The 17,827-nt window shown below is 36.0% G+C and overlaps 1 protein-coding gene across 6 annotated transcripts in view; it reads right to left on the reverse strand.

The window, feature by feature from the left end:
* Positions 1–17,827, reverse strand: part of ZNF236 (zinc finger protein 236) — a 75,115-nt gene that overhangs the window by 8,231 nt on the left and 49,057 nt on the right. For 3 of the 6 annotated variants that reach the window (XM_066992717.1, XM_048079255.2, XM_048079261.2), the window contains 14 exons: positions 16,860–16,966; positions 16,610–16,761; positions 16,284–16,496; positions 15,524–15,803; positions 14,966–15,069; positions 12,729–13,094; positions 11,338–11,483; positions 9,892–10,123; positions 9,181–9,360; positions 7,801–7,953; positions 6,771–6,961; positions 4,788–4,919; positions 3,091–3,288; positions 1,232–1,361 (listed from right to left, as the gene is read on the reverse strand). In XM_066992717.1, the coding sequence (XP_066848818.1) occupies positions 1,232–1,361; positions 3,091–3,288; positions 4,788–4,919; positions 6,771–6,961; positions 7,801–7,953; positions 9,181–9,360; positions 9,892–10,123; positions 11,338–11,483; positions 12,729–13,094; positions 14,966–15,069; positions 15,524–15,803; positions 16,284–16,496; positions 16,610–16,761; positions 16,860–16,966 (2,584 nt within the window). The remainder of the gene's footprint in view (positions 1–1,231; positions 1,362–3,090; positions 3,289–4,787; positions 4,920–6,770; positions 6,962–7,800; positions 7,954–9,180; positions 9,361–9,891; positions 10,124–11,337; positions 11,484–12,728; positions 13,095–14,965; positions 15,070–15,523; positions 15,804–16,283; positions 16,497–16,609; positions 16,762–16,859; positions 16,967–17,827) is intronic. The other 3 variants (XM_048079256.2, XM_048079259.2, XM_048079258.2) reach the window with 3 other exon arrangements.

A 17,827-nucleotide genomic window follows, 5' to 3' on the forward strand; every position in this document is an offset into this window, starting at 1 on the left:
GACAGATCCAGGATCTGCAGCCCCTCTGGCTCTCAGTTGCCTGGCAAATCCTAATAACCCAAAGCTCGTCAAACACTGATGTGTAAATGAGGTGGTGTTTGCAATTACTGTTCCTGTTTTTTATACCTTTGACAGTATACAAAGCATGTGCTGAATTAGTCAACTGAAATGAGGCAAATTCATTCTTCCAGAACAAATCAGACAATGCACAGAAGGCTGTACATTATATAGGCCTGATCTAATTCATCCACAAACATTTTGAGTTCTTAAATAATTTTTCTCAAATCCTTTTTTTCGTGGTAAAGCAGGTATCAGACCACATTCATTTATGTGCAGACCTCATGATATACTGGCAAAAGATTTAAAAATGTTTTGAAGATAAAACTGAATGAGCAGTCGAGGAACATCCCCTCTCAACATTTGGTACATATGGTAGAATGCATGCAGGTACGTGGAGGGAAATTTTAAACAGGGTGAGAATTACAGAGATTCCATGCTCACCAGAGACTGGAATAAATAGCTCAATAAGGGGTTGGGGGTATAGAGACAGGGAAGAGGGAAGAAGGAAGAGAGAGAAAGGGATAGGGGCAGGCAGAGAAGGTGATTGAGAACAGCTCAAAGTCACTTGAATGGGAAGACAGGTAGTTTGTGGTTGGTGCAACGGAGGAGAATGAAGGCATATAAACAAGAATCCAACACAGTACAATGACATCCAGAAAAGAGTTCTGCGAAAAAGCCAAACCATTTCATATGGATTTGATTAAGACTGTACTTACCAAAGTCAAAGAAAAGAAAGTTCTAATATTTTGAGATGCATGTAATGAGAGCATGCACAAGACAGCTGGATATATAGGCAAGCCTATACAGCAGAGATGTAATACTAAAAAGTGCAAGACTGAACCTGAGAGTGCAAAGTGAAGATCCAGTCAAAAGGTGAAACTCAGATTATCCTTCACAAGACAGGCAAGTGATACCAACCAAGGAAAAATGACAAGGCTAACACGATAGCTTGAAGAGATTAGGAGTTTTGCTTTAAATCCATGAAGAGCAGCCAAAAGCTAACTGCCAGACAATGATACTGGGGAAAGAGAAAACTCTGGCTGACTCACTGAACAAAAGACTAATCATTTTTTGGGTGTTGTCTTAAGCTATAGCTTACAGTTAGTCCCCTCCAGCTTAGAAGCAATATAGATAACTTCCCCATTTTTATTTATAACATTTCCCATGTTACCTGTGTGAATTCGACTATGTCTCTCCAGCTGACTTGGCTTAGCGAAAGCTTTTTCACAAGTATCACACTTAAACACCCTAGGCTTCTGGGAACTCAGTGAAGGTCCAGCCTGATGGGTTTGCATGTGTTCCTAAGCCAGCAGAGAAAAAGATAATGTTTTAGAACCATTTAAAAAAACCTTCAGTATCTAACACAAATATATTCACATTTTGAAGACAAAAGCAGAGGATCTTAGTCATCAGCAGACAAGCAGGAGGACAATGGGAGCCTGCAGGTTTTTTTTCCCTTTAGAAGAGACACTGCATTTGCATATCATCTCTTTGTAAGACTGAGGCATCAGTAGCTTTACGTTCCTGAAAACCTCTGTCAAGAACTGTATGGACTATTTTATTTTTTTTTTTGAATACATTAGTAACCTCACTAGTTATGCGAAGCAAAATGACAAAGTTATTCATTCGAAGTGCTCTTTGAATACTTTGTTCACTTACAAACATGGATTTAGGGCAATTATACATAGTAAGTTAGTATTGGATTTTTCCCCCTCTCATCCATCTCCCCCTCATTTGCCTGATGCATAGACATTTACACTCAGCACCTGAATAAGTATTATTCTGAAAGAGCGAAGGCCTCAGAAGAAGACAATCAACACACAGAGCTGTACTATCAACATGCACATTGAACCACTTAACAACAGACTGTTGAATTAATTAAAAAACACTAAGGTCTTTGCAGGTAAGAGAGCAGAATGAAAGTATGGCACATTCTATTAAGAAGCATTAATATCAGTTCTAACTTCAGTGGTCTTAACACACTAATGCTGAACCTAGAAAAGGTTTACTTCTAAGGAAACAAGAGATTGGTATCTTTTTTTGTTTTGTTTTTGTGTGGTTTTTTTTCATCATCACTTAATTAAACAATTATCTATACTGTATTCCAAAAACTTTTTGCTGGAAAATTTCTCCTAAAACATAAGTAACTGAGTTTGACAGCATTCTGAGAGTTTCCCCACAGACCAATAATCTTGTTGTAACACATGCTCACTCCAAGGGGGTGAAGTTCACAACCAGAGTATATTTCCTTAAAATATGATACAAAAATGACAGGAAGTCTCCCGAAAAGCTCTCTGAAGAGATACTAATTAAGACATGGCTTCTGGATCTGGAAGTTTCCTATTATAACTTCTGGGAAGCTGTAAAAATTCTGGACAAGTTATATGTTTGTTTTGTTCTTAATACACTTCTTCAAACCACTGCCTTTTAGTATCTCTCAGAGATGGGATACTGGCCTGGAAAGAACACTTGTCTACTGCAGCCCGATACTCTTAACAAGAACATTCTATAATCATAATTAAAAATAAAACTAAAATTTCTGAAAAGATTCAGGAGTATCAGGTTGTTCATAATCTAAAGAAAACAAAGAAAATATCACTAAACCGCAACAATATAAGGATATTTTAAAACCAATGCTTCCTTGCATTGTGCTCAAAAGAGAGAGCACCTAAATATCAAAGGGTAGTGTGCAAAGTAAAGTGTTTCCTATGATTACAAAAGCCTATCTGGAAATCAGGACAAGCAATGCTGACATACATAAGCAAATAAAATAAATGAAATCTTTTTCTGCCATTGCTATTTGCATGACAATTATTCACATTTTTCTAAGGTCAATATATGTATTAAAATACTGTGGTCCAGGAAAGAGTTCTATATCTGTGCAAGCAGTACCATTTAGACTCTCCCTCTCAGATTCATATCTCACAGACTATGAACGGAAAGGAAAGGGGTAACAGGTATCTTTCATTAGCATGAAGTCCAAACCAAAAGAACGAGTTAACAGACCGATCCACTGTTATTACCAAATACCTTGAGATGCGTTGCCCGCTTAAAGGCTTTATTGCAGACATGGCAAACGTGTATTCTTTCCTTGCCATGAACCTCTTTACTATGGTGCATCAACATGGTGGCTGAAGAGAACGTCTGACTACACTCAAAACACTGGTGCACACGACTTTCTTTCTCTGCTTGACTGCTTTTAGTCACATTAGGAGAAACCTCTGTCACCTATAACAATTTGCAAAACAGTCAAATAATTACATAGGCACACCCACAACAGCTGTTTATTTTTCAATGTGATCAATTTTTGGAGTACTTGCAAGCAGCTATCAACGCAAAGGAAAAACATAAGTTGCATATAAATATAAACTTGTATTTCAGTGCTCTTAAGAATGACCAAATACAGTTCTTTTAAGAAAAAAAATAGAGTAACTATGCTCAAATTCATTTATGTCCTAAAAATCCAATGTGTTTGAGTATATGAATATTTTCCTATACTTGTATATTCCTGAGCATCTCAGATGATGCTTTTCTCACCAAACGAAGTTCAAAGACAAAAGCATCTCAAACAACAACAACAAAAACAACAAAGAGTGTCCTATTTTTACAGAGGATAATTATGTTTTCTCTTCAGTTAGTTTATTCTTCAAGAACTCTTTCCTTTAAGGAATTAGCTCTAAGCTACCAACACAAGATTTCATAAGTACTGAAATTGTAATGAAAAGTTGAGAGGTGTGGGTGGGATTTTGCTGTGTTATTTTTTGTTTTTAATCAATGATGGCATTCGCAAAAATTTCACTTTCTTCAAATAAGGTAACACAAAACTCGCTGAACTTCGTGGATAGAAAAGAATCTTAAATGCAAAAGCTTATAAAAAGAAATAAATGAAAATATACAAAAGATAAAGGAAGTACTCTAAATGACTTATTCAGGATGAACTGAACTTGAGAAAGATACAGAACACAGTAGAATATTTTCCATAATAGAAAGCAGGAATAGTAACAAAATTAGGAATGATATAATACATACTGAACAGAATGATACACACACACATTTAATTATACATGTATGCACATTTCCAACTAGTTGGAACCTCCAAGGAAAAGGCCAAAATGTTGAAAGGTCAGTCAACAGTCACCAGAAAGACAGAAATGTAGTTTACATTACTGTTATATTTTGACTATCACAGCATTGCTGCACAATACTGCTACTCAGTCACTATCCCACTTTGCAGGTGACTGGGATTGCAGAAGACAAATCTTAACAGGAAAAACAAAGTCAATGAGACACTTGATGTATTGTATGTAAGACATTTACACGTCTTCTTTCACCACGTCCTCTGACCCCCTTGTAGCAGGCTAACTCATTTTTCTTTTTCTGCTGATACAACTGCAAAAGCACCTCAGAGGAGCTCAGAGGTGCTGGGGCAGAGGCTGGGCCACCCCCACCAGCACGGCTGCGGTGACCCCACTACACTTCTGGGCATGTGCCTTGGAGGGCTGCTGGCTCCAGCAGAGCCTGAAGCCTTTGTTGGCTTTTTTCAATATGAAAAAGTGTTCTTCACACAAAATTTAAGCACAATCCGGACGACTAGGCAGTTAAAATAAACCTCTTCCCAATGGGAATGACATCAGTCTTCCTGCTTCAGTATACAGAAGAATCATTATAATACTTTTTATTAATAACATCTTTTACCCACAAGAGACAAAGAAATACATTGCATCTACCTGATATGTTATTTCTTCAGAGTTGGCAGCTGCTGAATGGGGTGTATGGCTCACCAATATGACTTGCTGTGAGCCTGACCCACTTTGGCTAGCGAGACTGGAATCCGTGAGTATAGCAGGGAACTGCTGACCCTGTGAAAGAGAGAAGGGAAAAAAGTAGGAGTAATTATATTTAAACAGTTAATTGTAGTCAAGCATGTTATTTTTATACCTCAAAACTTTTTTTTTCCCCTAGAAAAAGACACTTTCCAGTATCCTATTTGAACAAATGTTACTGTTTTCTCTCCTCTTCCCCTCTCATCTTAAACCTACCAACTTAAGGGTAACAATGATTGGAAGCCTGTAAAAGCAGAGATGCAGTTCAATTTTTCCAAGTCTTGCATCAAGTGCTGCATGTTTCATCCTTCCCTTATCTGTGTCTTTTCAGATCATACCTTCTTTAACCCTATTTTCTGCTTTTCTGCATGGTCTTCCCACAATATTTCCCCTTTAAAAATCTGTTAAATAAATCTACTTCCAAAATACATGAAATCAAAAAAATTACCAATTCAGATTCACAATTACTAACATCACACCACTACTTCTATTTCTTACTATTAAAGACTTTTCCATCTCCCCAGGAAATGCACTAACTTCATGTACTACCTGTCCATTTATCATGATTTGCGCTACATACACTGTTTGCATAGTAGCCAATATGATTTTCCTTTATTGGACTTAACGTCTAATTAATTTAACAGCAGCTTATTAATAATTATCAACACTTAACTTTACATTGTTTAAATGATTACAAAGTCTGAAATGAAGCTACATGTCGCTTTGTTAACTCTAACGTCAAAAATGACAAATGCATCACTAGAAACATTTAAGAAGCCTTCACCCAATCTTTCCCCGTCTTTAGCTTTCAATGACACCACAAAAATCTTACATTATAATAAAAACAAAATTAATGCTAAAGCTACCTGGGAGATGATAGCCATATTGCACAGTTCTTGCATCATTTCTTATCACTCTACCTCTACTAAAGAGGGCTTAATTTAATCACTTTCCTATTACTTGCTGTGAAAAAAACACAATTACTCTTCAACTCGTATATCCACAAGGAAGAAGAAAAAAATTTACCAGATTAAACAATAAAAAGTTTGGGAATACTAAACTATATTGTTTACTGAACAGTATGTTGTATAATTAAACTAAAGTGATGATACTTTCTCAGGTTAGCATTCTTAAGGTAAAAGAATGATCTGATTTAGGCCTCTAGGAGTTAGGACCTCAAGGAAAGCCTACATCAAGGTCTTTATAATTTGTCCTATTATCACAGGTCAACTATTCTGTCTCAGATCAAATTATTTTTAACCCTCTTCCACACAGGACTATGCAATCAAAATTGGAAGGTATTTTTTGAAGACTGAGTAGAGAAAAAACAGCCTTTGCTACTTTCCCAGCAGAACAATTCATAAATTATTACAACAGCATATGACTTATTTTACGTCAATAAAGAATAAAGGGACAGCCTAAATTTAACCAGAAGGAAAAAAAATGACATTTTAAAGCAAGCTTATTGTTTTTTCATTATTTATTCTGTGCGTACTGAACACTTAGCAGAATTGCTACTAACATTTCTCTAACATTTTTACTGTAACACTCATTCCAACCCTCGAGAAAGTGCTATCTACCAATTCTGTGATTAGGTAAGAACTAATTCAGGAGTACCCACAGGAAATATTCATTACCAATCTCCCTTTTCATTTAAAGGGGAAAAACACAAAAGCTACAATTAGAAGAAATTAAGTTTATGGTTTGTTTTAAGTGGCTTGGTCAGGTTTTGCTCTCCAAAGAATTACTTACAGTAGCCATACATACAATCAGTTTATCACAAAAAAATGATCTCATACAAAATTATTTTTTAAGCAAAATCTCAAATTCCTGCCCTCAAAACAGTAGTGTTAATTTATCTGTCACTTCAGAAAAAACATTTCTTACCTGTGAAGTGATATTAAGTGTAACCGCATCAAGACCACCCGACAACATTCCTTGAGTGTCAGCAAGAGTCAAAGTGACACTACCATCTCCTCCAACTCCCGATGAAGACATTACCAAATTCTGTGTAGAAACTGTAGACTGAGACATGGGTGTTGTTGAAGGAAGGTTTGTTCCACCTGTTGTACTAAGCTCTGGAATATATGTAGAATAGTTAAAAAGCCCGTTACATAAGCTCTAGCTGCAAATTTATTATTTTAATTGAACTTAATCATTTCTATTTCTCTTTTGCTATGCTTCTATGTCTCAAAAGCAAAAAAAAAAATCAGTTAAACTAATCACGTCACAAACCATCAGTCAAATGATAAAATTAGAAAAAATAGTTCTAACTATAGCTTGATGTATATCACACTGCAAAGCCATAACTTTGTAAGAAGGCATATTCATTGCCAAAAGAACACCTGAAGAAATTTCAGGTTACACATTTCTGTAGTCTGTCTGCTTTCAGAATTCTCAAAGACTACTTTGACTCAAGGTAGTAAAACCAAAACTTCAAACTCCACAACACAACAATCCCAGCCCATTTTCACAACATGGCTGATAAACCGTAACAGCTAAATAGGCTAGTTTATTTAGCTATATCAAACTGTTATACGATACCTGTATAAAAATAGATTCTCCAACGTGACTAGAGGCCTCGCAGCTCTCAGTTTATAAGTCTCAAAGAAATGAAAAGATGAGACACAAGATACAACCCAACTGCCTGTATTTCATTACATAAGAGCATGCCTTAACCTCAAAATTTTACAGAATATTCTGGGGTAGGCCTCATCTGTATTTCTTTCTTACTCTGTGGAGTGGATAATTTAAATTGGCACAACAATGTAAGGCTAGTGAGAAAACACACCCAAGCCTTGTAGTTCCTCAATTGTAATGTGCAAGATCATACTATTCCAGGTTCAGTCATCTGGCCTACCATTCAGTTTTTTAACACGACATTATGTTTTTTCTTAGCAGATCATTTTATGCATACCTGGAGCATTTAGTGAAGTGCCCTGAGAAAGAAGCTGGTCATTGCTTATAGTTAATGTCGCCCCTGTACTCTGGCTGTTGATGGTTGGTGTTGTCAGCCTTAAGCTACTATTCATATCACTGCTTCCAGAATTATGCTGAATAAGATCTTGGCCTAAACAGAAATTAATCTTGTTATAACTGGAAGTATCTCAACATTATTCTACTACTGTACTTTCGACAATAAAAAATTGATCATATCATAAGAGATAAGAGAAGTAGAAAATAAAACCAAAGCACAAAATTCATTATGCAGTGGTTCAACATTTTTAATGCAGATGTGGTTATGTACGCACATAACCATACATCTAGATACTAACACAGAGAGATACTTCTGCTTATTAATATTTAGACAAATTGATCTTTCTTATATTCAAGTCACCAACTTCATGAACCTATACAACCTAGCAAACTAAGGGCTAATATTTAAAATATTTTTTATATCTATTATATGGTTAATGAATTGCATTTAACATGTTCTCTTTTGGAAAAACATCAGTGTTAATTTTGCAGAACCGTCAACAGGCACCCAACATGCAGAAACTGAAGGCAGATTCTGTCAGCTGTTGCACAGCTAAAGTCCCTTCTCCTTAGATGTGTGAATATCCATTGACAAGCAAAAAACACAGAGGTGCGGAACCACGACACTTTAACATGGACATTATTGCCACAACACTTGAAAATATTAAACACTTTACAGAAAAGAAAAAAAGAGAGAATAAAAGAAAAGAGAGAAGCACTAAATATTACACTGAATTCTACTAAAGAAATGCAATGATACAAAAAGTGTCTTGGGGGGAAGTGGACAGCTATTTATGCTGTATAATAGGATCGGTCTCTTAGAGGCACTAAAGAAAGTTGGTGCAAACGTATTCAAAGAGAGCCAGCGTATTAACTACATATTATAAAGGCTGAATAGTACAACTCAAAGAACGATCAGAGCACGTATTAGCAGATGGTTGTACTTTAAGTAAATGTAGATCATATAAACTCAACCCCAACATCTGCCCCGAGCTGCTTGTTCCCATCCCAGTATTACCCAGGAGTTATACTACACCACATAAGGCATGGAAAGGAAATACGAACTGCTTATCCAGGCTTTCTCCCTGAGAAATATCTGTTGAATCGAGACTATGAATAAAATAGGGAACCAATTTAACAGGTCCTCAAAGCAAACGTACGCTGTTTTCATAGGCAAATTTGGGGAGTATCTTTAAAAGCTGATGTATATAAAAGTACGCCACAGGAATGCTGTGAAAAGTGGAAAATATCCTCAAATACTGTATAGCTAGCCTATGAAATGGAGACCTGGTACCATTAAGAAATTATTAAAAATACCAACCAGATATTGTAAGAGTGATTTCTTGAGGGCTTCCTGAAGAGTTTGTAGTAGTAGACCCTGTAGCATGAGCCAAAACTTGGCTCAAACTGGAATTATTTATGGTCAACGTTATCTCATGTTGTCCATTTGAAGATGATACCATACCCTGTGAAGTCATGACTTGAGAGATGTCCTGTGTACCTAAATAGATAGAACAAACAAAAACAAATCTATGAAGATCCTATCTTTACAATACATACAATTTTTAAAACAATTACTACATTTTCTAAATATATTTATATATAAAACTATATACATCTATACATATATAGATGTATATATAGATTTATATTTATATATGTGTATATCTTTTTTATATATATATATGTTATCTATATGATTCTAAATTCTTACTATAAAAAGATGTAGCCAACATAAGATTTTAGAACTTGCACTCTAAAGGAGAAATTGTTTCCACTATTAAATCCACTCCTCTAAAGGTTAAGATTTTCAAAGTTTTTATACATTTCTAAAGACTATAAATGTTTTTCTATTTTTATTATATAGCTTACATTATGAAAAAAGTATTAACAATGATAAAATTGTAGAATTTGCCGAATATGCTGCTACAAGAAGTATATGCCTATCTTTTTAAACAAGGTATTAAAAAAATTCTCAGTGCCATGACTGAAACTAAGAAATTCAAAGCATAAGACTTATGACACTGCTTACCACTAGCATTGGTTGTCAGCACAGACTCTTGCTCAGATAGGGATCCTATTGTCATGTTAGCTGAAGATGTTACTGTAGGCTGTAAAGACAGGCCTGATATAGGCTGAATAACCACATTAGCAGGCACTGTGTTTTCTGTTGTCTGGAGGGTGGGATTCTGTGAAGCCATATTGGGATCTCCAGTTAGCTGCTGAGCGAGTAAATTACTCTGCTGTAGAATACTTGGATCAATCTGAAAAGCAAGTTCTCAATCTGAAGTTAACAAATATGGGTTACGTGAATACACATAGCAAACCTAGAATTCAAAAAGGTGCATATAGAGTATATGTATGAACTTCATAATTGAACATTTTAGTTTTTATTGTTTTTTTGTTTTTAAATGTCTATATATATAGAAAGTCTCCAAAGTCTACATGTAAACAGCCTGTCTAGCTTCAGCTATAGATTCATCAAAAAGTTTGGGAAACCATTATTATAGTTGCATACAAGCATGCTGGACTCTGGGTACCCATTATACTGGCATTCTGTACGGACTTACTGTTGCATTTACTCTTAACGCTGTTTTCAGGACTTTCAAAGCAAAACGGCATGGAGCAGAAGATAAGACTGATATCAGAAACTACCTACTTTTTCAGCTCCTATGAGTCTGAAAGCTCCCAGCTCACTATCAAACATCTATTCTCAATATTTAAAACAGACATTTTATTCTTTAGGGATGAGTATTTGGGAACTGGAGGAAATGGAACTAGTCAAAATCAAAGATGACTGTATTTTAGAAACTTTTTGAGTAGACAGACTCCAAGCAAGTCAATGCAACTCTGCAAATGACTTTTCCCCTAGCTTGGAGTTGGACCTGTTGACCTCCACAGGTCTTCTCCAACCTCAGAATGATTCTGTGAAACTGATCAAACCTAAACTAGTTCATCAAAACTGTTAACATCATTTTAAAATTTAAATGTAATCATCTCACTTTTTTATATAAAGTATTTGTATTGTCCATTTTACAAGCTCAAAGGGAATTTAAATTCTGAAACCAAGTATTTAAAAACATGCTAAATAATGCAGGTGTTATGGTAAGGAAAAAAACATTCTCTGTAATCATTTGAGTTGTTTTCAGGGGTGGGGACTGCTGGGTGGGGAGATTTAGCCTAAAATGCTTTTAAAATGAAAAAGACAAAATGCAATTAAAAGAAAAAGCAGCATTTAAAGCAATCTGACAAAATCCCAGAGGGGTAAAAAACAGAAAGACTGCAGGAGAAAAACTTAAACAGAAAAACCCCACAATGTAGCTATTGTTGAAGTCTTTTATCACTGTACAATTGATATAGCACAGAACTGCCAAACACCTCGCTCAAGGGAACTCTTCCAGAAGTATACTCATTAAACTTCCTTCAGTCCTCAAACTGACTCTACAAAATTAGAGACAAGAGACTAAAAGCAACCTACCTGTAATGTTATGTTGTTAATACTGGTGGCATCTATTCCAGAGATTTGAACATTTTGTCCAACTAGATTAGCAGCAAGTTGTAACTGTATTCCTTCAAGAGTGGCCAAGCTACCATCTGTCAAGGACACAGTTAAGTCACCTCCAGCTACCAAAGAAAACAGCCACATTACAATGTTTTTCTTTATCATTACTGACCACCTCTTTTAGCATTTTTATTTTTATAAATGAAATCGCTACAAAAGCTACACAAACACGTATATATGCGAGAAAACATAACTTGCAGTTGCTAATTATAAATTCCACATAATTTAGGGATAGCTATTGCTTAAACACAAGCTGGCATCTTCCAAAACCAAGAACTGCTCCAAAGTAGCTTTGGAAACCTGGAGAAATTTGGTATAAATTTCATTGGAGAGTATGCCACCCCTAAATACAAGCAACACTTACACAAGCTATGTACACCTGAACACACAGGAGAAAGTCATTGCTACATCTATGCACAGAACAGAAACTTTATTCAAGAAAGAATCAAAGGTAAACCTACACACATATGTGGGTGGAAATAAAGGTACATTGGCATTTAAAAAAAAAATCTTAACAACTTAGAAAACTAATATTAAAGTTGAACAGACTGTTGCTACAAATGCTCAGAAGAGGTGAAGAAGTCACCTTGTGTTTGACATACCTTTTCCAAACACCTTCAGTATTAAGTATGATCAACCAGCCTCCTTTGGTTCATGTCTCAAAAACATTTATCTTTGCCTATCCAAAATCCCTTACTACAGTAAATAAATCTGCTTTACGAAGCATCCAAGAAATACCTCCTCTGGGCAAAATACAAATCAGTAATCTCGATTTTAAAAGTTTCCTGCCTCTTCCTAGGACTCCTTATTCTGTTCACTCAAGAACTCCAAGCAAACATCAGATAGTTTTTAAATCTCCAATTTTTCACAAACCAAGCCTGTCAAAAAAACATTTACCAGTATATTCTGAACTCTGTTGGTTTCAGACAACAGCTTAGGGTAGCTGATGACTATAGTTAAATATAAGACCAAGACACCACTGCAAAACTGTTTTGCTTCTCTCCTTTTTAAGAAAAGGCAAGAATATTACCAAAAAGAACACAAGTACTCCTGCTACTTATCTGTGTTTTCTTCCCTTCTACAGTGCAACACCACAGCAGAACTTAAGAAATCTTTCTAAGTGAACTATGACCAGCATACATTTTTCTCTTCATTCTAAAATAAATAGCTATTTATGTCATCACTGTGCAGGAAGTTGAATGCTACCTGCCTGGAAGTAGCGTTTGCTATAAGTTCCTGAACCCTAGTAGAAAGCAGAGTTCAGTATTTCATCTAAATACCAACAACAACAAGTAACCCGTTTTTACCTGACACAGAAGCAGGCAGAATAGCCTGGCCCACAAGTCCTTGTTGAAGTAAATTTTGATCAAACTGACTCGTCAAAACAGAGTTATTCATGATGAAAACATTTGGGTCTGTTGAGGATGAATTAAGAAGACTGACTGGCTGTAGTCCCTCAGTTGAAGTACGGGCAACAGGCTTCCTAACCTTCTTGGTCTCTGGTTTATAATGACACTGTATGTGGGTTTTTCTGCGCCCAGACGTACGAAACCGTAAATCACAGTGCGGACATTTGAACGGCTTTGCTCCTGTATGCAGACGCATGTGGACTTTTAGACTTCCTTTTGTAGAAAAAGAATTACTGCACACATGACAACTGAAGAGCTTCTGACCTAGAAAAATTTTAAAAAGAGAAAGGTAAGTGATAAAAACTCTAAAAATCAATAGCCCTGTACCAATAAATTAAGAAAACATGGATTATAAACTAAATTGAACAGAATAAATTCGAAATAACTAGCCACATTCTTTATATTTCTGGCTGCTTTTCAAATGAAAAAAAAGGATTTCAATTAATCTTATTTTTTTCCTAATTTCTGAGACTCTGTTTCCAATGCACTGTGAAAAAAATCATTCAGAACCCTGACAGGTCACCTGATGCTTCTTGTCTTCATCATTATCTCTCACTTCCTGACATAACAATTCAGTTTACAGATTTAGATTACAAAACCCTAACACATTGATGTCCCTTTTTGTTCAACAAAATAGTGATTACAAATTGGGATGAAAAGTCATACAGTAATGATAAATGCTGAATAAGCACTGTTTCCAAATAAAGTCAAATTAAGTGTACTTTATGGCATCTACAAGATGATTATTGCATCTACAAGATGATGCAATATTGCTGGCTACTCAGGTAAAACGTTAGCAAGAACTGCTATATATAGAGGAAATTACAAAGCAGTGAAGGCAGAAGTACAATACTGTGTGACTTCAGTTATTCCACTACAACAGTGTACACTATGTCAGGATGAGATGCAGGAAGTAAGTATTTAGCCGAAGAACCAAATCTCAGAACCTTCAACAACATATAAGAGCTGGTTCTATGTATTACAACAAAGAGTCTCTGTATACTAACTGCAGTACAAAGGCCAACAACATCCATGAGAATAACATACCTGAAAGGAAGCGTAACAGGAGTGTTTGTTTAAAAAAAATTAATAATCACCTCAAACAGTAAGTTTTTGCAGATAGCACAGCATTTTTTAAAAGACAGTATACCAGACACTCAGAGGAAAAAAAAAAGCTTATTACATATTAAAAGACTTTAAACTGATTTTAAACACAAGTCCTAACAATAGAAAGAAGTGACTAGAAATGTGGATATATTTCAAAAAGTCCACCTGAAGAAAAGAACAATATTAAATAAAAGTCATAGTACGATAAACCAAGAAAATGTATCCAGTGCTAACGGTTAAAAAGATGGCAGGTACATATATACTTTTTCCATGAGCTAGAACTGCTCCAGTGAGGCCACACCTCAAGTACTCTGTCCAGCTTTGGGCCCCTCACTACAAGAAGGACATCGAGGCACTGGAAGGTGTCCAGAGAAGGGCTACGAAGCTGGTGAAGGGTCTGGAACACAAGTCCTGTGAGGAGCGGCTGAGGGAACTGGGGTTGTTTAGTCTGGAGAAGAGGAGGTTTGGGGCAGACCTTATTGCTCTCTACAACTACCTGAAAGGAAGCTGTGGGGAGCTAGGGGTCAGCCTCTTCTCACAGATAACTAGTGATAGGACTAGAGGGAATGGCCTCAAGTTGCAGCAGCGGAGGTTTATGACGGAAATTAGGAGACATTTATTCTCAGAAAGAACAGTCGGGCATTGGAACGGGTTGCCCAGGGAGGTGGTGGCATCACCGTCCCTGGGGGTGTTCAAGGAAAGGTTGGAGCTGGTGCTTAGGGACATGGTTTAGTGGGTGACATTGGTGGTAGGTGGATCGTTGGACCAGATGATCTTGGAGGTCTTTTCCAACCTTAATGATTCCATGATTCTACTTTATAAGCTTACTGGCATAGGACAAAGTAATAATATGGTTTATTCAAAATAATGACTCATTTGAGGATGTTATAAGCGCAGAAAGTGTCACCTAGCATTCCGATTCCCCACATCATAGTGAAATGCATTATTCCTTGCAAAATCTTCAAGCTAAAAGAGCCTGTTAAGATGGTTACAAGATTCTCAACAAAGACATTCAAAATCTTACTGACCTGTGTGTGTTTTAACATGACAATCTAGAGTGGATTTTACAGTGAAACTCTTCCCACATTCTTCACACTTATACGGCTTCTCTCCAGTATGGATACGAACATGCCTAATAATTCCAGAATACATGTATTATGTGAATCTATACCTTTTATATCAGTTTCTAGGAATATTCTATATCTTCCTAATTTTAGATTTTATCGAATACTTAATGTAACATTAAACAGAACTAGTAAAGAAGATGATTTAAGCGCTATTTTTCAAACTGATTTTTATGTTTTTATATGCAAGTTCTATTTCAAGAAAAATAATCTAAAACTTAACAACTGTTTTAATAGTGCAGGAAACAAGAAATATGAAAAGGCTGCATATTCTGTATCTGACTAAACCAGCATTTTGATACGTATTTTTAAACCACTCTGGAAAAAAAAAAAAGACAAAAGTACATAAATAAGAGTCAAGCCTTAGCTTAGCAGTAAAGGTTTCATATAACTTTTTTGTGACAAAGTGTCTGGTGAAGAATTTAGAGATCTAAGAAGATACAGAAGTTTTCCATTTCTTACCTGACTAAATCACTGGGCTTTTTAAAGCTTTTGGGGCAGTAACTGCAACAGTTAGCGTATTTAGGCTCTGCTTCCAGTTCTGCCTGCTTATCTTTGATCTCACTAATTCTGTCCTTCTCTGCAGCAGACTGAACAAGAACTTTTTCTGAGACGGTGGCACTTTCTCGAGGCCTAATCTTTGCCAGTTCTGCTGTTTCTTCTTCTGTGAAAGTTATAACTCCAGGACGAGATTTTCTTGAAGTTCTTTCAGAGTTTTCTTCGTCATCTTCAACACACGTAACTATCAAAAAATACATATACACACCTGTTTAGCCTAATCTGTCAGCTGAAGTTATGAAAATAAAGGGTGGCCAAGAAACACATGACCACTGCGTGGACTTAAAGTCTGTGGCCTGAACTTGGACTTATATCTCTTTCAGAGATCTACCTAGATGTCTATATTTATTTTTAATAGAGCTAGATTTGTAACTCCTATTTTTACAACAATTAAATACAGGTATAAGTTATTCAAGACAAAAAAAATCCCTTTTAGTGGCACATTAAAATAACTATGGAACACAATACTCTGACTACACTGGACAGGCTCCTGGCAAACTGATTTCTTTAAACAATTTAGACAAAAAAGTATTTTCAGTGGCTCAGGACATTACGCATGCTTGAAGGCTAATTTATAGCATTACTGTTACAGCATTCATGTAATCCGCTGAAACATTGGTACTTGTTACGTAGTAAGTACGGTAAGAGTAAAAAATGAAATTACCTCCCCCTCCTGTTTCTGTAGCTGCTGCTACAGCTGAGGAGACTGCCTGATGTTTTTTCATATGTTTTTTGCAGTGAACTGTTGTTCGAAAACTTTCATCACAGAATGGGCACTTGTAAGGCTTCATGCTCATGTGAGTTGCCATGTGCCTTGTAAGGCTGCCATTAGTTGTGAAGGACGTACTGCAAATGCTACAGCTGAATGCTTTAACTCCTTAAAATAACAGAAACAAGTAAGTAGCGTGCAGTTCTTCTAATTTATGTATACAAATTTGGTATTGTAAACCTTCTGAGTTAAGGAAATGCAGAGCTGGTATACTCTGTTACCTGTATGAGTCTTTTCATGTGACTTAAGAACTCCTGATGAAACAAAGCCACGGCCACATAGTTGGCATTTATAAGGCTTCTCACCAGTATGTGATCGTACGTGTTGTTTCAAATGGCTGGATTTCTTAAAACCCTTGTTGCAATATTCACATCTATTAAAAGAAAATTATTTTCATTAGTGCATGTAGTTAGTAGCCATAAGAAATTCAGGAAAATCTTTGACTGATCCTAAAAGTTAAGTATAACAAACCTATATGAACGCCTGCTTTGATCTTCATTGTCCTCAAGAAAATGAGGCCGCTGGGTATGCAATTCAAGTTCTTCTTGTGATGACTGATCTTGTATCAACCGAGTAGTCTAAAAATCAAAGCCTTAAGTAAATTTCAGCAACACAATATTGAAACAAAGCCACACAAGTAGGTAAGGAAAAATATAGTATTTGCAGTCAATACAAATTAATCGAAGCAATGTCAGAAATCTACCCTTTCACAAATTCATGTCAAGAAATTGAGTGCAATACAATACCTCACTCTTTCCAAGTGAGAAGGAAAATAGCAAAACTTGCACCTACTAAACCAGAATAAACACGAGGTGTACTCGCACCTCCCTACCAATTTAGAAAAGAAGTCTCAAGTCTCCTAGATTGTCTAATGTTTGAAGGGTTAAATTTAACACTAAAGCAGCCATTTTCAACAGCACAAGCCCCAGACCAAGTAGCAAAATACACGGTGGTGCTGATAGTTCTTGACTACTTTCTGAACAGGTTTTTTCCTCTAAGCAACAGCTACAGACAAATCCTCCAGAAAAATAGCATGCTGTAACATTAAGAAAAAAAACTCCAAAGGCTGAATTTACTCCAGCGTTTCCAGACTCTACAACCTAATTCCCTGACTGGCATTTGCCCTTTGCAAAAAAGCATAAAAGGGCTATAATTCATGCAGCTCAGTATCAGCATTGTAAAGACACTCCCCACTGCTAGAGATGGTCTTCACACTAGATACTGTTAACATAATAAAAAGTACTATTTAAACTGTGTTGTTCTTTTTTTATAAGTAACTAAACTCTTTTATAAATTTAACCAGATGAGAACTATGAAAGAACTCTCTACGCTGCAATATGCAAGCTCCATGAATGATAACTACATATTTATAATGTTCTTTTTATTGCTTGATCACATCTGTAAGAATCTAAGAATTAGGAAAGAATATAGTGCAATAA

This window comes from Anser cygnoides, chromosome 2 (assembly GCF_040182565.1).
Source record: "Anser cygnoides isolate HZ-2024a breed goose chromosome 2, Taihu_goose_T2T_genome, whole genome shotgun sequence".
NCBI classification, from domain to species: domain Eukaryota; kingdom Metazoa; phylum Chordata; class Aves; order Anseriformes; family Anatidae; genus Anser; species Anser cygnoides.